General features: G+C 34.4%; 2 protein-coding genes across 7 annotated transcripts; both read right to left on the bottom strand.

The window, feature by feature from the left end:
- Positions 1-1,712: 1,712 nt before the first annotated feature.
- LOC107816928 (small ribosomal subunit protein uS12) lies at positions 1,713-3,516 on the bottom strand. The gene is made up of 4 exons (XM_016642679.2): positions 3,378-3,516; positions 2,384-2,539; positions 2,162-2,288; positions 1,713-2,013 (listed from the first exon to the last, which is right to left on the bottom strand). Exons 1-4 carry the CDS (start codon positions 3,380-3,382, stop codon positions 1,873-1,875), a joined length of 429 nt encoding a protein of 142 aa, XP_016498165.1. The 5' UTR covers positions 3,383-3,516; the 3' UTR covers positions 1,713-1,872.
- Positions 3,517-6,598: 3,082 nt separating this feature from the next.
- Positions 6,599-12,427, bottom strand: LOC107816927 (interactor of constitutive active ROPs 2, chloroplastic-like). Of its 6 annotated transcripts, none has more exons than XM_016642674.2 (5): positions 12,242-12,427; positions 10,547-10,647; positions 9,409-9,589; positions 6,903-8,528; positions 6,599-6,803 (listed from the first exon to the last, which is right to left on the bottom strand). In XM_016642674.2, exons 2-4 carry the CDS (start codon positions 10,564-10,566, stop codon positions 6,924-6,926), a joined length of 1,806 nt encoding a protein of 601 aa, XP_016498160.1. In that variant the 5' UTR covers positions 10,567-10,647; positions 12,242-12,427; the 3' UTR covers positions 6,599-6,803; positions 6,903-6,923. The 6 variants fall into 6 exon arrangements, with proteins under 6 accessions (XP_016498160.1, XP_016498161.1, XP_016498164.1 ...); XM_016642675.2 differs by having other exon boundaries at positions 12,215-12,398; XM_016642678.2 differs by lacking the exon at positions 12,242-12,427 and adding an exon at positions 11,878-12,016.
- Between the last annotated feature and the right edge of the window lie 9,625 nt (positions 12,428-22,052).

Raw genomic sequence — 22,052 nt, 5'->3', positions numbered from 1 at the left:
ATAAAACAAGAAAAATCCTTTAGAATGCTCTGTTAAGGATTTACCAGAGCACATTACGTTAGTTCCGTTTTCATTTTATCACTTGACTTCATTTCCGAGAACTCAAAATTTTCATGCAAACAAGTTTATAAGGGATCAAAGAATTAAAGTCAGTAAAAGCATTGATTTTGTGAAGCATGCATCTTATAATAAGATTTAAAAGGTCTTTCTTTTTGGTTTTGGTAAATATGGATTTACAAATTTAATGGACGACTCTGCATCTCATCTCTTGCAAACACACAGACATAGCAAATAACAAGAATAACAAAATGCAGTGTATTCCTATAAATGAGGTCCGAGGAAGGCAGTGTGTATGCAGACCTTACCCCTATCTTATAAAGATAGAGAGGCTATTTTCGATAGACACTCGACTTAAGGAACAGTGAAGATAAAGCAACAAGTAGCAAACAATAGTAACAACAATGTATTATGGTAACGGGCGTGAATGACACAACATGTAATAGTAAAGAACTATGAATAAGATAATACAAAATCGTCCTAGTACTACTGGTAAGCCTAGGAAGAACACACTACTATCATTCAACCTACAAGCCTAATCCTCGACTTCCACATCTTTCTATCGTGGATCATATCCTCGGTAAGCTGGGCAATGACATGTCCTGCCTAACTACCTCCCCCAATACCTTTTAGGCCTACTCCTTCCCTTCCTCAGACACGTCATGGACAACCTCTCACACCTACTGACCGAAGCATCTATGTCTCTCCTCTTCACATGCCCGAACCATCTCAGCCTCGATTCTCGCAACTTGTCCTCAACATATGTCACTCCTACCTTGTCCCTAATAACTTAATTCCTAATTTTGTCTTTCTTAATATGTACCAACATCCTCATTTCAGCTACTTTCATCTTCTGGACATGAGACTTTTTGACGGGCCAACACCTAGCCCCATACAACATAGTCGATCTAACCACCACTCTATAGAACTTGCCCTTAAGTCCAGGTGGCACATTCTTATCACACAAAACCCCCGAGGCGAGCCTCCATCTCATCCACCCCGCTCAAATACAATGAGTAACATCCTCGTCAATCTCCCTGTTGCCTTGAATAATAGACCCAAGATAGACGACTTCAAGTATCCTATTCGTGTCATTCTCATTTATTGAAAAATATTTTCTTACTCGCCATCCAAACACCGGAAAATATGCGAAAAAACAAATTATTCTTAGAAATTGTTTTCTAGGAAATGTATGAGAAAATGTTTGCTACCCACTAAACGAACCCTTGCTTTTTGGTCGTTTTGTTTTGTAAATCATAATGAGCAAAATAGAACATTTTTTAGAAGTAAAAAGCAGGTAATGCATTAACTCTCTTCACTAATATGTTGCTAGCTTCTAGCTCCCTGTACGCAACAACAAGTTGGGTCTGGGAGGGTAGTCTGTACGCAGACCTTACCCCTACCTAATGCAGGTAGAGAGGCAAAAACATATTTATCTTATAATTCAAGAAACAAAACATCAACTTCACTTCGCATCCGAAAATGAAATATTTATCTTATCAAACATTCACTTCAGACTACCTTTGACATAGTATATGTTTTCCTCCAAAAATTGGACCAGTTTTCGATTCCTCCACATAAAATAATAACCAAATTTAACCAAGATGACCTGACGCTGATCAAAGTGCATAGGCAAAAACACATAGAGGCTACAATTTTGTTAGGAAAGGAGGAAGCATGTAATATATGAACTCAACAGAAATGAACCAAAATTCCAGTACAATGCGCTACTTAATAGTAGTTCACAAAGTAAACTCAAGATAGCTAAAAGTCCATTACACACTCGGAGAGTATTTTGACAAAAAAAGAGGCAATTTAGGATCTTGGCTTCTCCTTCTTCTCCTTGAAGAGAGCTAGGAGAGAGACACCAGAAACCTTCACCACCTTGAACCTGACTCCGGGAATATCTCCCACAGCATGACCTTTCCGACCAAATCCAGCAATCAACACTTCATCCTGGAATATCAAGGATTTAAGTTAGGACACGACGAAACTGAAAACACTCTTCACACTTCAACAACAACAACAAACCAGTGAGCTCCCACAAGCGGGGTCTGGGAAAACACTTCAGTGAATCCAAAATACGTGAAAGCAAAAGACTTACATTTTCTTCAATGTAGTTCAAACAACCATCGTTGGGGACAAAAGCAGCAATCTTCTTCCCATTTTTGATGAGCTGAACCCTAGCACATTTACGAATAGCAGAGTTGGGCTGCTTAGCCTCAATACCTCTGTGAACGCATTTCAGCAACTTGATAGGTTAGATACAACTTTCATGATTGAAGGATGACATAAGCAGAAAAACTAGAGTCGAAGATAAACCTACATCTTCTCAAGCACAATTCCTTTGGCATGGGAAGATCCGGCAAATGGCTTCTTCCATTCATTACCAAGATGCGACTTCTTGTAGGACTTGTCAGCCCACCTTTGTCTTCTGCGGTGGGACTTCAACTTGCGTCCAGCTCCCATTCCACGTGTCTTCCTGTAGTCAGGAGTCATTTAGTAGAAATACACTATGCCTATGCTTCACACTAGGTTGTTACACAACATTTGGATGACCAATTGTATGAAACTATACCAGAAATGAAATTCATAGACAGTTATCTTCTTCTTATACCCAAAGTCATGAGAGCAGCTTAGAACTTGATCCTTAATTCGAGAAGCACATCAAATCTCTATCAATTAACTCATGGCACTATAAGATGTTCCTAATTTTTCATCTTGTATAATCACATAAAAGCTGATTTAAGCAACAAGAAAGTAAATCATCAAATTTCTGCGAAATTATCCGCCATGAATTCGTGCACACATCCATCACACATAAACATCTCTTGATAATGGTTGTGTCCGTGCAAGCTTGAGAGGCACCCGACTATTCCACCGGTTACCTCCGCCCTCTCCACCAGATCCATCATACATAAAGTTTCCATGCCCAAATCAATTAACCACACCTCAATCCTAAACTAGTCAGAGTTACCTATATAAATTCATCGTATCTATTTCCCCCTCTATATCAGGTCTATCTCATTCCAGCCATTACAAATTACAACTACTATCTGCTTCTAGCTATCATATTAACTCAATTTCTTAAAATCCAGCAACTTGCTCTAAAATAAAATGATTTCCAAAGATTTAACTAACAAAGAAGAAATAAAAAGTTCTTTTTCGTTCAGTCTACTCCTACAATAGTATCATTTGGACATGACAAAACAAATATCAGAACTAGGAATTTGGTTTTAAAAATAAAAAATTAAATGCTTCAAAGAGAAACAATGTAGAGTGATAAAAATTGGAAAGGAAATATAGAGCTTAGTTCATACCCCATGATTGCAGAGTGAAGAGGATTCCGACTTCAGACTAGGGTTTGAGAGGTTGAAGGAGATAGGACTCAGCCGCCTAGCAAAACCCTAATATAAGAAAAATCATTTTGTAGGGGCCGTTGGGTGTTTATATACAAGAGGGCTGGATTTTGGGCTTCTTGAAGTGGGGTTGTATTGATTGGGCTAGTTAAATTCCTGTCCAAATGGCATGGCGTAGCCATTTTTACATGTGGACATGTGATTATTGAAAAATAGTCCGCGTTTGTAAAATTATTGAAAAATATCCACTATTTAATATGGAGCTAAAATCTGGATGAAGTACCCTGCTGAAATACAGAAATTTCATTATACTGGATTATGGAACTCATGCGTATAAATTTTCAGTATATTATGTTGGAACTCCAGTAATATGAATTCCAACACATTATGCTGGAATCTCATATGTAAAAAGTTTGAACTCCAGCATATTATGCTGGAATTTTTCTAGATTTTTAATGGTGTTTTTGTTTAGATTTTATTTTCGCATGAAAAAGTGGCTAAATTTTGATTAATATTAATGGCTAATTTTTAATTAGCAGTTGTAAATCTGGCTATTTCTGATTTTAATCCTAGATTCATTGGGTTGTATATTTAGGTGCAATCTAGGTTTGAAATATTTTGTTCTATCTTTTTTCTTTCTTCATTGTATTTTTATGGATTAGTTATCTCCTATAACAAATGTTGATATCTTATTTATCTTAAATAAATATCTTTTAAAAAAATTATATTCCATAGCTACCTTTTGATTTTTTATAGCCAAATATCTATTTATGGTGACCTCCTACCCTTAAGCCATAAAATAAGCTTTGTATTATTTTTCTCTCTTCACTCAAATTTCTCCCATCCCCTCAAATTTCTCTTATCCCCTACCCCATATCTATTCTTCCTCTCTCTCATCTTCCACCTTCATCTTACTACCAGAACTCTTCGGCAAAGCATCAAATCCATCCAGTTGAAGGAATTGATACGTTTAATGTATCCCCCTCTATTCTCCATCTAGTTGAAGGAAGGGATACGTTAAAATCCATCCCATACCCCATATCTATTCTCCCCCCTCTCTCTCTCATCTTCCACCTTCATCTTACTACCAGAACTCTCCGGCAAAGCATCAGAATTAGAGTTTTCTGGCGAAGACTTTTGGGATGCCGAGCAATCACCCGATATAGAAATTTTCTTCGGCGTAACAACGACAACCGGAGGCAACGGTGATGGAGAGCGAGGACTAGATACAAAGACGACGGAGTTTGGGACCGAGCAACTTGAATTTTTTATTAATATATTTCAATGTATCTCGTTGTATTTCATTGTATTCAGTATCTCGTTGTATTGCATGAATGTATTCATATATTTTTTTAATTAATATAGTTTATGTATTCAGATGTATATTTGTATTCAAATTGCTTTGTTTTTGTTGTATTTATCGGCTGGGAAAAATATTTAGTATATTTTCTCTGAAGATTGCTATGTTTTTGGGGTGTTTTTTGGTTGAGAATCTTTTTTATAACTAAAAATACAAATTTTGTGTGTTATAATTGAGTTTGTTGAGTTATATTAGGAGTCTATTATGTTAATTGATTCACTTTCCGTTTAAAAACAACTAAATAGACCATGAATTGTGCTATTACGTTACTGTATTCACAAATACATATCGTGAATACAGTCGAATACAATAATCTGTCTAGCTGTAATCCCTCGTTTCACGCCGTGAATACAGTCGAATACAAAAATCTGTTTAGTTGTAATCCCCTGTTTCACGCCTAGAAATGCTATTGTATTCATGAATACAGTAGCTTAAATACATCGAATACACTTTAAAAAACCTGAAAACATAGCTATAGAAAGTAATATAGTAAATGATAGCTACATCTAGCTAATAACCACTAAACAATAGTAGTTTATGAAAATTTCTCTAATTTTATTTTGTTCGTAGCAGTTCCAAGAACTTAACTTTTTGAGATCAAGATCTAGTTTATGGATTAATAAGTTAATTCATATAAATATTCTAATGATTCTGCAAAGTATATCCACGGTTCGTATCGAAAGTCTCGTTCCTATAATGTTACATTTGCCACTGATTTTGTTAAAATAAATTGAATGATTTGTCATTTGTTTAGATTGTCAATATTTCTCTTTTATTTTTTAAGATCCTTGTAATTGGCACTATATTTAATATTGATTTATGCTTGAAAATTTCTTAGTTAACAAGGATTTAACCAATTATTAGTAATAGCAATTAGCCCTGAGTTGCAGCATTAGTAATAGCAATTAGCAATTTGACTTAACTCTCATGTCATAAACACACATAGAACTTATTCAATCCAAAGTATTTGAAGAAAAAATCCAATCAAGTAGACCTATAAATACTTACTTCCATTATGCAAGTGTGTGTATATATATATATATATATATATATATATATATATATATATATATATATATATATATATATATATATACACACACACACACACACACACACTACATGACCCTTGATAGGAGGGGAATGAAAGCCGAGAATCAGAGTTGTAGGTAGTCGTATATCTCTCCTTTCCATAATAGTAGTAGTAGTATTTTGCATTCTCTTATTCTTGGACTTATAGTACTATATATTGTTTCTTTTGCTTCAGCTATTTCACTATCTTACTAGTGTGTTGCTTCTTTTCCTTTTCATGCTTTTTCGAGTCGAGCGACTATCGGAAACATTCTCTCTACCTTCACAAGATAGGGATAAAATCTGCATATACACTAACCTCTCATGGCCCCACTTGTGGGATTGCACTAGGTTTGTTATTGTTGTATATGTACTACATGATAGTTATGTTGACGATACTGATGAATTGTCTTTTTTTGTTTTATTTCCATCTTCCTGAGCCGAGGGTCTATCGGAAATAATCTCTCTGCCCTATCGGGGTAGGGGTAAGGTCTGCGTATACACTATCCTCCCCAGACCCCACTTAGTGGGACTTTACTGGGTCGTCGTCGTTGTATATATACTACATGAACCACCAAAAAGGCTTTGTTTACCACCTTTTTTTCCCAATCCTTTTCTTTTATGGATCCAAACTTTGACATAATAAACATAGATCAAAATGTCATTTTTAACGTGAATTTCCTGAAGCAACAATAGAGCAAGTTCTACCATTAATCAACCCTCTTAGGTTCATTAAACTTGCAAGAAATAGTTGGAAAATATAACAGTCTGTCTCTGAAAATACCAATTGCCATACAAACTGAATTTTCAAAAGAAGAGATTAAGCTCTTACTATTTCCTAAGCAAACCTACCAATATAGGCAGGTGAGATCATACAAAGATCATCAATTTCCAAACAGCTATACAAAAATCTGCAAAAGAGATTCATTCCAGGAGCAATCAGCTGAGCGACAAACCTGAGAAGGAAAATAGAAGATTTATTAACAAATACTGAAAAATGTTTACGCGCGGTTAAGATTACTGGAGAAATGGAGCGATGATCATGCGAAAGCAACCTGCATGATACGAGGCATTATTTACTTCTGCCCCTTTTTCAATAAAACACCAATTCTCTTCAACATGTTGTTATTCTTCTTCTTTGGCGAGTCATCTTCCAAGTCGTCCAAAAGTGGAGAACCAAGCTTTCCGCCTATAGTGTGGTAGTCTAAAGAACCTGTTCTCTCGACATATTTCCCGTTATTTCCAGCTGAAAGCATAGATGCAGCTGCTTCAGCAGCCTTTCTCCATTGATCGCATTGCACTTTTAACCTCCTCAGCTCGGTTTCCATCTCTGAGTTTGCAGTCTGTGCTGCATCCAACTCCTCAGTGACCCGTGCTACCTTTCTACTGCTCCTATCTGCTTCCTCAGTCAAATCTCCCAGCTTTATTAGAGCCTCACTTTCTGCAGTTTTTGCCGCTTCTACTAAGGCAAGTGCCTCGTCGCTCATTTTGGTACTCTCTGATTCCCTCTTTCCGATCTCTGACTTCAGCAGCTCATTTTCCTCCATAAGACTCTGCAGCTCATTCTCTTTGTCTAATAAATTTCCTCTTAGATCTCCCGAAATTGACTCAGATTGCTTCAGTTGAGCAGATAGTTCAAACTCTTTATCAGCTGACTGCATTTGCTCGACATGCAGACTTAGCCCCTTATTCTCATCTGAAATGTTTTGCAGTTCGGCTTCTTTGTTCATCAGTTTTTCTTTTAGCTCTTGCACTTCAGATTTTGTTTCATTTAATTTTGCCTCCCATTCGGCCTCCCTCTGAGTCGATTCAGATTTTGTGCGCTCCACTAGCTCGTAAGCACTTCTTATCTGCAAGGTGCTCTGTATGTATTCTTCCTGATACTTTCTCTCGGAAGCCTCTAAAGCAGCTCTTAGTTCACTTACCTCAGCTTTTAGTTCATCAGCTTCCACAGTTACGCCATTTCCTTCTGCAGCTACAGAACTTTCTGAAGACTGGAGTTTGCTGACAAGTTCCTCCAAAGAAGCCACTCGATCCTTTGATTTTTCCAACTCCAAAGACAAGGTTCTGCAGGCGTCCATCGCTTTCAGACCTTCAGAACGTAGAGTATCCTCAGTCATCTTGGACATTTCAAGCTGCATTTGAGCTTTGCTAACTTCTTCAAGCGAACAAGCCTCGGATTCCTTGCTATCGTTAAGCTGGTTTCTCAATTTCTCAACCAATGTAAGGGTCTCCATAAGTTCAACCCTTAAGCTTTGAATCTCAGCGTGAGCAGACTCAGCATGATGAGCTTGAGTGGCTTCAGAATCGGCCACTCGGTCCAACTGAATTTTAAGTTTCTGAATTTCATTCAAGGCAGATGCCAAAGCAGCAGAGTCCAACTCATGCTGCTTCTGGATAGCTTCAAGCTCGGATTCCCATGCTCGGTCTCGGTCCTGTGAGATCTTCCGCAACTCCAGAAGTCGAGCTTCCTCTGAATCTGAGAGCTCAAGTAGCTGCTTCTTAGAATCCTCGAGCTTTTCTGACATGACGGCGAGCTGCTTTTTGGCTTCATCGGCATCCTGTTGAGCCCTTTTCTTCAATGATTCAGAAGAATTAAGCTGGTCTTTCGCCTTCTTCAGCTCCTCTTGGAGTTGAGCAAGCTGGGCTTCCAAGTCGGATACTTTGCTTGGACGCTTCTTCTGTATTACACAAAATAAGAGCAATGGGCATCACACTAAAATTAGGTACCTTTAAGAAGGAAAAGAACAAAAGATTAGAAAAGTGAAGCCCGGTGTACTAAGCTCCCGCTATGCGCGGGTCCACGGAAGGGCCGGACCACAAGGGTCTATTATAGGCAGCCTTACCCTGCATTTCTGCAAGAGACTGTTTCCACGGTTTGAACCCGTGACCTCCTGGTTGCTAGCAAATACTGTGAGTGCCTTGGACTAACAAGTAACTGAGCAAGAGAGTTTCTTCATTGACAACAGTGACATACAAAGGCCATCAAATATGAGAGGGCATCATGCGTCAGAAGCAAAGGGTTGTGCATGTACCGAAAGAAGATAACAACCCCAATCACTTTTAACCAATGTAATATGTTTAATCAAGAATGGACATGATAACGACTAGTCTTTTTAGCATGAATGGCGAGCAAGGATCAAAAGCTTATTGGGAGTAGACATATTTTACCTATATCCTAGTACAACAACAACAAACCCAGTATAACCCACAAGTGGAGTCTGGAAAGGATAGTGTGTACGCAGACCTTAACCCTACCGTGTGCAAGTAGAAATGTTGTTTCCGCGAGACCCTTGACTCAAGGAACTTTACATATATCCTAGTAGACATAACTATTTGTAGACCTTCAAATAAAAGCTTTTTTCTCTTTGAGTAAGACCAAACATTTTTTTTAGGGATGGTAACAAGAGTAATACCATACATATTGTGACAGAAAAGAAATAATTTCAGTTGTACCAATTAGTCAGAAAAGCCATTTAAGAAAATTTGACATTCCAAGCATAGTCATTAAATCCAATTGAGAAGTACTGAATATCCAAGCTTAACACATAACACAATTACCTCTATCACTGGACTCCGAGGCGACCGGCGACCAACAACTTTAGGACTCCTATCTTTAGGTGTCCTGGTTGCTGGATTTGGAGATGAAACAGAATCAGCATCTGAACCCGGAGTCTTGAGTTTTCGAGTTGTCTTTGGTGTAGCAGGAGATGTCCTTTGTGGCACCTCCACAGAAACAGTCCTTCAGCAACACGGGAGAAGATGAACAAGATAGTCAAACAGCTATTGCAGACAACAACAACAAAAAAAATAAAACTCATTTTAATCCCACAAGTGGGGTATGGGGAGTATAGTGTGTGTGCAGACCTTACCCCTATCTCGTGAAGGTAGAGAGTTGTTTCCAATAGACCCTCGGCTCAAAGGATAATGGCAAATAATAACCTAGTTCTTAAAAGACATGGACCAATACAGGCTCGCAGATTAGCACCACTTTTTTTTTAATGTATGCCAGTTGTTTCCGCGAAAACTTTACCACTGGCTTCTTTTAGAGCACAATCAGCCTTACAGCTGTTCTATTTGTTGTACCAATATGTTACAGAAGTTTCAATGTGAATTTTGTAATATGATCAGCCATCAAATATCTAAAAAACTGCAAGATGATAGATGTGATATTAGATACTAACGTAATGTTTTAACTTCCTTCGTACAGGGTAACTGCACATAATTTCATTCCCCATACAGAAAAAGTTGATCTCCCGATCTTCAACATTCATAGCTTGGGAATTTCACAGCACAATTCAGTTATGAGCATTTCGATAATATAATTCTTGAATAAGTTAACCTTAGAATGTAGAATTATAGACAACTGTCAATGACATTATACCTTAACAATCAAAAAAAAAGAATCATAAACCACTGTAGTAACTCTTGCTTAAAGGACCACTGAGCTCTAGACAAAGAGCATCCTCCGACTTAGTAGTCAAGGACTGTGAACGAATGCACTAAAAACTAGAAGGCAATAATTGAACATGAAAACCTATAGTTGATAAACTAACAAAACCAACGTTCCGGTCTCATGAAGGGAGAGGAAAATAAGAAGGAAAACAAAAGCAAGGCATTTGAATTATCAGCAAGAGATCAAGAGATGCAAAATAGGAGGTCATAAACAACAACATGAATGAATTAGAAATAGTAATACCTTGCTTTTGGTGTCTGCATATTAACTTACTCTCAGCAGTAAATGTAGAAATGTGAAAAACTGAATGAGCTTTGTACTAAAGACCAGCTGACCCACAACACCTGAAATAATCCAGAGGATTCCTTAGCTGAGAAAGAAATTGTTATGTGTGTACATATGCAAAAGACAAATAAGGGTAGATGACTAATCTGTAAACTTTAATCCACATTCAAATTTGGAAATAAAACTAAACAAAAAACACTGTCCCTTCAAAGAAACTCCAGATAAACTACCTCCACTCCACCAACCAAACCTACAATGGAAAAAGAAGAAACCAAAAAAGGACCAAAAAAAAATACAATGGAAAAAGGCAGCCAGATGCACTAAGCTACTATTATGTGCTGGGTTCGAGGAAGGACCTGACCACAAGGGTCTATTTTATGCGGTCTTAACCTGCATTTCTGCAAGAGACTGTTTCCATGTCAACAACTTTACTAATTACGCCAAGACTCTTCTTCGGAAAAAAGGAAAAAAAAAGAAAAAGAAAAGTTGCAATCAAATATCATTACTTAAGCCATATATCCACTTTTTTTCTTTTTCTTTATCTTTACTCCTGTTCTCACACTGTATAAAAATAACATCTTTGGGACAACATTGTGCATAAAGAATATGACATTTGAAACCACATTTCAACAAATATCTCAAAAGTGAACATAAAACATAGTAATCACAAATGACTTTTTTGAGACATAATCAGATGAAATGATTTCCAAACTTAGGAAACTTTCTTATTTTATATTTCTTGAACTAAAGAAACCTACTTCAAAATTTAGACAAAATGATTAAAATAAACCCAAAAAACACAAACAAGGGAAAAGTAAAGGGAAGAATTTCTTTTATAACTAAACAACATTAGTACAAGGATAAAGCAGAAAAGACAACTGAGAACCCGTGAAGATACTAAAAAAGACAACAGATGCAACAGGACCATTTAACTCAACTACAAAACAGAAAATTCATGTTTTCAAGAAGAAAAGAGTTAGTTGGGCTTTGGGTACTTAATCATTTTCATAAACTAAGCTTCAACTTTTCATGTTTGACTGAGGTTATATAGATCTAAAGAAACTACAAACACTTCATTTTAAAGCATTTGAGTTTTCGGAAACAGCCTCTCTGCCGTTCAAGAAGGGTCGGAGTAAGGTGGCCTACATTCCACCCTCTCGGGTCATCACTCGTGGGATTACACTGGTTTGTTGTTTTTGTTGGAGCCAAAAACTCAATCCACATTGTAAAAAAAAAAAAACAATATTTCCTCAAAGTTAGAAACTTTATCAAAAAAGAAAACAACCCACATGAGAAATCAATGCTCTAAGCAAATACAGCTCTCCAAACCTCACTCGTGCGATTACACGGGTCTGTTGTTGTTGTTGTTGAAGCCAAAAGCTCAACCCACATTGTAAAACAAAACCAATATTTCCTCAAAGATAGAAACTTTATCAAAAAAAAAAACAACCCAAAAAAGAGAAATCAATGGTATAAGCAAATATAGCTACACAAGACCCAACAACAATAACACATGTAAATATTGAACATTCTTTAGATAAACCAGAAAGATAAACTAAAGTTTTCTTGTGAAAATACAAACCAGCAGCTAATAATATTCTTTAAGAAAAGAAAAGAAAAACTCACTAAAGCTCCAAGAAGAAGAAGAAGTACCCTAGAAAGAGGAGAAAGAAAATGAGGTGAAGAGCTCGAGGGGTTAGCTTATTTTATTTGCATACAATAAGCCCTGAGAAAGAGAGCAGTAGCTTCAACTCAGCTCTATGCTGTTTCCCAAGACACAAAACTCTCTTTATTTTTTCCTCTCTTCTTTCTCTTCCTCTATGTAGTTTTGTTTTTGTCAGCTACTACGCTCGGGTTGGTTGAGTTTTTTAATTATTAAACCAAATTAATTATATCGTGTTATTTAATTTAAAGATCAAACCAAATCAATAAAAATCGAATTTTTTAATTTTGGATTTTCGGGTTATTTCAGGTTTTTTTTCATAAAGTTTTCATAGCACAAAACATAAAATTTCTGCTCCAAATATTTTTTTGATCCTAGAAAGACATAACTATATAAGGTGTTTTTCAAGAAAATAACATAAAATATGAGATGAGCTATGTCATTGTACTAAAATATTCAGCAATAAAGATATTAAAATTGCATAAAATAAATATTATTAATATACCATAATGAAAATAAACATAATCTAAAATTACTAAAATAATTGTACGACACTATTTTTACAAGACTAAACACTATAAAAAAAATAAGTTGTGCATTTTATCTAAACCATAGAAAAAATAAAAAAAAATATAGATATCCAACACTATTGTCATTCATAGTACAATTTAATTGAATGTCTTTTGTTAGCATTAATACTGACTATAAAACTTATTGTAGCATTAAAGAATTATAAGTCCAAGTCTAAAATAATACATTAAAATATAAAATTATAAAAATGCTTAAGAAATATTTATAAACTACACAGGAATAAAATAATTTTATGTATTAAATATATCTTAGACTTCTATACATGTAATGTCGGGTTGGTTTGGTTCGGTTTGACTTTATTTAGTTAAAACCAAACCAAACGAATTATGATCGAGTTTTTTTTTCAATACCAAACCATAGTCTGATTTTTTTTCTCGGTATGATTCAGATTATCGATTTGGTGTGGTTTGTCGGTTTCCTTTGTACACCCCTAGTTGGGATTTAGGAACCAAACAAGAAATACTCTTTCAACTCAATTTATTTCATGCACTTATTTTTTTGTGTCTCACTAAAAAATGATAGTCTCTTGTCTCAATTCAAATGTAAACTTCTTATTTTATTTTTATTAAAAATAAAATAATCTTTTGAAGAAATGCAGGGTAAAGCTGCATACAATAGACCTTTGTCGTCAGGCTCTTTCTCGGACCTCACGCATAGCGAGAACTTAGTGCACCGTTTGCTCGTTTGCCTTTTATTTTATTTTTAATTAGGAGTGTGTGAAGGCCGAGAATTAGAATAGAAGGTTACTAAGTAGTCGAGCGAGTCTTTTGTAAATACCATTGATATTTGTATATTCTTATATTTTCTTACTCGGAGATTTTTACCACTAGTTTTTGTTTCTTTGGTCTTTAGTTATCTTACCATCTTACCTTACTGTTGTTACAATTTCTTTTTGCTTCTTTCGGGTGATGGTCTATTGGAAACAACTCAATTAACCTCACAAGGTAAAAGTAAAGTCTATATATAGATTTTATACTAGGTTGTTATTATTGTATTTACAATCACACAAATGTCAAAGTGCATTATATAATGATAGATAATTTAATTCTAAATTAATTTATAATTGTATAAATATTATGGTTTATTTTAAATAATAAATTGAATTTTTTTTTTGCTTTTTCAATTTTTTTTTGTATTTCTCAAATAAGGGGGGGGGGGGGGGAATTAAAAGATCGGAAGAGCTGATATGGAAAAATTTAATGCTCACGCTCGAGAAACACGCGCTTGGTAACGCTCTACTGGATGTGATGGGCCCCACAAGAAGGAACGGGTCAGTTAATGAGTCCGCTCCTGTTTCCTGAAATTTCCAATGTCTTTTACCACAAACCAAACACAGATTGGATAGATTCCCTCTTGTTTTCTAGTCCTTTTGACAGTAACTCTACTTTCAATTTTTTTCGCTTATTTTGTACTTTGTTGGTCAAGAAAACTTCTCTTTAGTCCATTTAAATTAGTCCATTTAAATTAAGTAACATACACACTGAAGATTCGATTTTATAATTTATTATATATGCTTTTTTCAATTATAGTTATCAATTTTATCGGAAATTAGTAAAAAAAATATTTCATAAAAATAAAATAAAAAGTTTTTATAAGGACAATTTCTTCTATTCATACTGTAAGTGGATACAAAAGATTATTTCTTTCACCCATTTGCCGCTTGCCGAAATACAGGGTAAGATTGTGTACAATAGACCCTTGTGGTTTGGTCCTTTTCCGGACCGTGCACATAGCGAGAGTTTAATGCACCGGACTCGCACAATCATAATGGTGTAATAAATATGAGGCATATGTAGATATCATGCTATTATTATAAATTAGAAGAATTAACCCAAATAGCCGCTCCCCCAATCACTTAAACTAAAAATAACCAGTGGAGGATCTGGAGGTATAATATATGCATAATTTATGTATTATATGTGTATAATTGTATATAATTACCATATAATTTATGCATATGGCTAAAAAATATAAACAATGAATATGACCATATAAAAATCACATTATTTATACGTGAGTTGGGTTTAAGACTTCACAAATTGTGATGTATGGATAATATTCCTTCATTCTTGACTAAAGGTATCAAACCTATAAATAGAAAGAATTTTGGTAGAAAATATTTTTTTCTTTAATGGACCTTACGTGGCGTAAATATAATTAATCGAACCTTCGATGTATATTGAAAACTAGGTCAGAATCTACTTATTAAATTAATTCAGATTTATGCCATAAAAAGAGTCATTTTCAGAGTTCTAAATGACAACTTCTTTGCTCTCGTTCATTGAAGCAAATGTGACAACTTGGTACCAAACAGTCCTACTATGGCAAACAACCAAATTAGGATAAAAATGACTGTCAAAAAAACATTAATGAAACATTTGCATGTGTCAACGACAATAACGTTTGTAAATATGTCTTATCAACTCACAAATAGCTAGCTAAATTATGCATAGCTTTTTAATGTCACAATAATTAATAGCTAATTGATTTGTTCAAAAATTAATCGCATAATTGCTTGTTGCTTTCACTCTAAGTAAAGTTTAAGGATTTGATAGCAACTTTTCTCTTATTTGTTTACTTTCCATCTTTATTTTTCTTTTACACTTTATTCTTGCAAAATTATTGACGAAGAATATTCCACGAGTTCACGAATTTGGATCCAACATGATTAACGTTTATCTTGAAAACAAAATATTTACGAACATCGACAGAAAATTATAAACTAATGACTCCTATCTTTTATTCAGTTAGAGATTATTGGGCTAAAATCGCTCAAAAATATTTTTAATGTGGTGTTATATTATCCGTTTTGGGTCAAACCGGCATTATTTTCTTCGAAAAGCCTCACACCAATTATACGTATGTTCACAATATTTTCAGCTACCACGTGAAACTTTGTTCGACCCTACAGAGGTTTTCGAATTGTGAATTTTCAATCATTTTGTATAAGCATTTATTTGATTTATCACTCTGACTAAAGAGTGAGCTGCTAAAATTATTGTAATATAGTAATTGTTTACAAATTGCATAAAACTAAAGTAAAGTACCTCGTTCTAGTGGACTCAGATGGTCACTTAATTATCCGAAATTATCTACCAAAGTCATCTTCTTCTCGTTTGTAGCAGCAAAGTTACTTAACTATGCCTATAGCACTCAGAAAGTCACTCAACTAGATTTCTCAAACTTTTAATCGCCAAATACCTATTTTACCCTCTAAGTTATCAACTTTTATCTTCTTTTTACTTTTTTTTAGCTTTTTAATATTATAATTTTTTTCTTTTTCTAATTTATATTATGGACTTACCTTAGAATAAATAATTTTTTTTATAAATTAAAAAAATAAAAATAGTATTTAACCATATATAATGTTGGAATAATAAAATAATGAGCATAATAGAAAGTTAATGAGAATAATTTGTTTATAATAATAATTTTGATATTAACAACAAAACTCAATAATTTATTTACATAATTGAGAATGAAAGAAAATAAAAAGTTTAAAATATATATTCCATGCATGTACTATAGAAAATAATTATTTAAAATAAAGGTATTTTTTTAATATATATTATATATTCTTAAAAATTATGCTCAATTATATTATTACTCTAATATTATATATGCTAGAAAAATAATAATTTTTTTATTTTTAAATAAAATTTATTTGTTCTATAGGTAAGTCCATAATGTTGATTAAAAAGAGAAAAAATCATTATTTAAAAAAGTTTAAAAAAATGAAAAAAAAGAAGAAAATAAAAGTTGATAATTTAGAGGGTAAAATAGCTATTTCACAATTAAAAGTTTGAGAAATCTGGTTGAGTGACCTTCTAAGTGCTATGGCGTAGTTAAGTGACTTTTCCATTACAATAGAAAGAAAAATGACTTTACAAGATAATTTCGAATAGTTGAATGACCATTTAAATAACGGACTCCACGACATTGTCTGCTAACTTTTGGAAAGAAATTGCCTAATTAATATTTATGGCTAAACTGCTGGCCTATAGATACAGTAGAGGGCCAGCTAAAGGAAAAATGTCATTTTGACCTCTTCCCAATTCAGTTAAAGATCAATCAGGAGTGGTTATGCAATCATATGACAATAATTGAAAACTTTAAAAATTACTGGTACATATTACTATTTATTTATTTTTGATTTTCCGTCTGGTATTCAGTGTTCGGTGTCCGGTACCCGCATTGAAACCCGACTATATCCAGATTATGAGTAGATTTAATAGTTGCACCTATATGATTTTTCTAAAACAAAAAAGAAGAAGAAGGGAATTCAGTGAGAGCCAATATTAATGAAAGCATATTCAACTTATATACTTTAGATGTCTTAATTATATTCAAAATGTCTTAATTTGTTTTGGTATGATTATTAAGGTAAGATTTAAAATTCCGTCTCGAATTTAAGTGTAGATAGTTTAAAAGTGTAAATAAAATTATTATTTCGAGTAAATAGATCAAAATTTAGTTGGTAACTAGTCGTTATTAGAAAGAATAGACATAGACTACATTATTTAAATCTTGACAACTAACTGACAATGAAGCATAACTTAACAAGATATACATTAGGCACATGCATGGAAATATTATGAATTAAAGAAAATAATAAGAAAAAGTTGTTCAACATTAATTACAGTCAAGCCTATATATAACAATCATTCTCTATAATAGAACTTCATTATAGTGGCCAAATTTTCGTTGGAATCAATTTTTTGTATTATGTTATAATATATATTTTCTAAAATTACACTTCACTCTAACAGTCAAAATATATCGAAACAAACGAGACTGTTATAAAGAGGTTTAACTGTATAACAGGAAAAGGGTCTATAATTTCAAAAATAAGGAAATCCCATCTTCACCAACCTATTTCTATTAAGATAATACAATTTCCAGATTAGATTAGGCAGTTTACAGATAGTGAATTGTCTGTTAAGAGGGCCCCTTCTATTTGTTTTTGTTTTTAGGGGTAATAGTACCTTAGAATCAAAGGCAAAAGTCTTAGGATCTTTCTTTGGTTATGTTGATGTAAGCTAAGCCAACTTCCATATATCCAAACAGCTATGCAAAAATTGAAAAAAAAAATCAGCACTTTTTTAAATTAGGATATAATATTTTAGAGAAGGAAGTTCAAGGATAGAAGCGAAGTCAGATTTGAAGCTTATGTGTTCAAAATTCTAGTTTTTTAAGTTATTGACTTTAAAATTATAATTTGTGCATATTCGATGAATTTCTTAAGACAAATATAAAATTTAAACGGAAATTACTAAGTTCAGCAGAACCTATAGCCGAAAGGCTGGCCGCTCCGCCCCTGATGGCTATATATAGCTTAAGATAATAAAAATGATAGAGAAAAAGAAGAATACATATTTTGGTTTTGAAGCTTGATAACATATACTCCATGTGTGTGTGTATAGCACAAAATGTTTTTATGTTAAATTTGTATCAATTTTTACGAAGGAATAACTGGTGCAGAGGCATTTCACTGCCATTGAAATATATTGAGTCGACCTTTCTTACCCTATAGAAATATTTTCAAATATCATAGCGGATTTTTGGAGATCATGAACCATATTATTATTATTATAATAACAATAAGTTATATTTTCTTAAAAATATAACATATCAAGAAAATTAAGACTTTTCTACCCCAACGGGATAGCGGTAAGGTCTGCGTACACACTGCCCTCCTCAGACCCCACTTGTGGAACTATACTGGGTCATCGTCGCAGTTGTTGTAAGAAAACTAAGACTTTTCAAAAAGATGTTTATAAGAATTATGCATGTTGGGCAATGATATTAGGCTATATAGACGATATTTACATCCTAAATGTACCATGCGTTATTGTTGTTTTGAATGTTAAATGATAACAAAATGCTCTAATTGGTGTTCTTTTGCGTCGCAGGGACTAATCCAAGTTAGGAAGAACTATGGAGTGTTTTGGAGTCAATAATGTGAAGAAAACGTCCAATCAAGAAGCACCCGAGCGGAACGAAGCAAAAAGTGGACTGAGTTGGAATCCACCGCGAACGCGGTGGATCGCGGTTGGACCGCGGCAGGCCAAAGACGCGAGGCAAAATGTTTGTCTCTCACTGCGGTCGCGCCGCATTCTGCCCCGACCGTGGTGAACTGTGCAGTTGCCCAGAACTTTTGGGACCAAAGTGTAACTCGGAGAAAACTTATTCCAAACCCTTATAAACTCAAGAAGCTCGCCCAAGAAAGTATCAAGCTTGTTTTTAGACTACTTTGGAGGCAAGAACAAGTGTGAGAAGAGCAACCAAGTATTAGAGTTTTTCTGTCTTCTCTTTATTATTGCAATTACACATTATGAATAATTTAGTAGTTTTATGTTGTTTTATTATAAGTAGTTAATTCCTTAGTCTAGCGTTTTGATGAAACCTATTGAAGGATGAACTTCTTGTTATGTTAATATAGTTTGCCCGGCTTAATCTCTATTTGTTCAACTACGTTCTTGTTGTAGTTAATTGATAGGATCCTCAATTAGCTCTGCCTATTTAGTGTGCATAACTCGCGAGAGAGTGCATATTTAGGTAATTGTTGAACAACACCACTCTCAAAGTATATGAGGGAACAATAACCGAAACTTTAAAGGCGGGATTAGGGATAACGAAGCCTTGGGTGCAATCTAAAGTGAGCTGTAATAAACAAAGTCAGCTAGCGTAACTCGGGAGAGTACGTCTAGTAAATTATCGTGATTACTCGGGAGAGATTTACGGTAATAAGAGTGCTCATGATTGATAGAGAAGATTAGGTGGATCTATGTGAAACATAACCGGAAGGGATTCCATCAATAGGGGAAATCATAACCTTAGATCCTTCTCTTAATTGTTTATAACTTAATCATAGTTAGTCTTTATTTGCTTATTTACAGCCAGTCTTAGTTAGTAGAAACATCCTCAATTGTTATTCAAAACGTTTGGGAAGTTGATTACGTAGAATTTCGTAAGTCTAACGAGAGTAATTGATAGGTTAATTCCTTGTGGGTTCGACTCTGGGCGAAATACTCAGATTATATTTGCAACGTCCGCGTGTCCTTTTTATAAGGCATAGTTGGGCGAGATCAGGTAAAATAAATTTCCCAAATCAAAAGAAACAAGAATCTATTCAAGATATATACATCCATACAGCAATACATTTTTAATTCATTACTTTTTGGTCTTTCTCTCGTATTCTTTTCATTGAGCTCAAGTTCAGATATATAAAATTTGCGTATTCAATAGCTAGAGAAAATACAACAATAAGAAATATACTATCCATTGTTATAAAATAAAGACTATAAAGTAAAGACAAGTATAGAGAGAAACTGATATATTATTCGAATTCAAACTGATATATATAATGAACTGAAATCTCTTCTATTTATAGAAGAAAGGAAGCTGCTGTGTAAGCTGCTACGCAAGCTGCTGTGTAAGCTGCTACTGCAAGCTGCTGTGTAAGCTACTACTATACCAGATATGGATAATCTTGTACTGAGAGCAATGTTTATCCATAACGGAGTACTGAATGGATAAGCTTATTATACCAGGTATGGATAATCTTCTACCTAGGGTAATGTTTATCCATAACCGGGTACCGAAGTGATAAGCTTCTTCAGGAAGCTTATTTCCAATAGAGTACTAAATAGATAAACATATTTACGGTGGAATCCCATATGGATAAGCTTCTTCAGGAAGATTATTTACAACGGAGTACTACATGAACATCCATAATATAATATATTTATAACACTCCCCCTTGGATGTTCATTAAAAGATAATGTGTCTCATTAAAACCTTACTAGGAAAAACCACGTGGAAAAAATCCTAGTGAAAGAAAAAGAGTACACATATTTAGTAATACACATTGCTAGGTGCCTCATTAAAAACCTTATAAGGAAAACCCCATGGGAAAAAACCTTAGTAAGGGAAAAAGAGTGCATCGCGTATTTTACTCCCCATGATGAAAACCTTGTTTCAAATATTTGAGTCTCCGCATTCCAATCTTGTATACCATCTTTTCAAAAGTTGAAGTTGGCAAAGATTTAGTGAATAAATCTGCTGGATTATCACTTGAACGGATTTGTTGCACATCAATGTCACCATTTTTCTGAAGATCGTGTGTGTAGAATAATTCTGATGAAATGTTCTTCGTTCTATATCCTTTTATAAATCCTCCCTTTAATAGTGCTATGCATGAAACATTGTCTCCGTATAATATTGTGGGTCTTTTATCACATTCCAACCCACATGTTTCTCGAATGAATCACTGATCTCAATCATATGTACTCCCTGCTTGTCGGTTTGAAATCGAGTTTTATGTGTATCAGATAAATAACCTGCATCTGCATTACCAATACGATCTGCACCACTTTTGTTAGCATTAGCAAGATAAATAAGTGCACCATCTACACCGAGATAGAGTATTTTAGGACCAAGGAGCTCCTCATCCTTTTCTAGAGGTTGGATCGGATCCTTATTCACTTCAAGTGATTGAATATTCATTGGTGTACTTAATGGGTACACTTTGTCCATGTAAAAGTATTTTTAAGACCCTCTTGGAGCTCTTCCGGAGTTCCAATAAGATTTATGTCACCAACATAAACAACAAGTGTAACAAATTTTGATGACATTTTCTTTATAAAAATACATGGACAAATGACATAATTTATGTAACTTTCTTTCAGCAAATATTTACTGAGGCGATTATACCACACGCGCATAGATTGCTTTAAACCGTACAAAGATCTTTATAATTTGATCGAGTACATTTCTCAAGACTTTGAATTATATGCTTCGGGCATTTTCAATCCTTCAAGGATCTTCATATATATTTAGCCAAATAAGTCATATAGGTTAAGACTTGTATCTAAATGGTATGACATCTTCAAGTGTCTGGACTGCTAGTCCGATCCTCACAATCTTTTACAATATTGTGCACTATATTGTATTAAATATATCGTCGACGATCATTTTGTGTCAGTTCCGAAGCGACATAACTTGTGGAGATCTCATCACTTTCTTTATTTTCAGGTACCTGAACTTTTTCGGGAGTTTCATGAAATGTTATGTCGTGGGCTCTTCTAGAGCTTATTTCCTGCTCATTTTGATCATTAGCTCCTACTATTTTTCAAGGATTGTTACCTTTGGAACCGATTGGTCTACCACGCTTCATGCGTACAGTAAACTCTATCCTTCAGGGGCTTT

This window comes from Nicotiana tabacum, chromosome 10, assembly GCF_000715075.1.
Source record: "Nicotiana tabacum cultivar K326 chromosome 10, ASM71507v2, whole genome shotgun sequence".
NCBI classification, from domain to species: domain Eukaryota; kingdom Viridiplantae; phylum Streptophyta; class Magnoliopsida; order Solanales; family Solanaceae; genus Nicotiana; species Nicotiana tabacum.
Note: the sequence above shows the minus strand (reverse complement) of the source record. Positions and strands in the feature narration are given on the sequence as shown.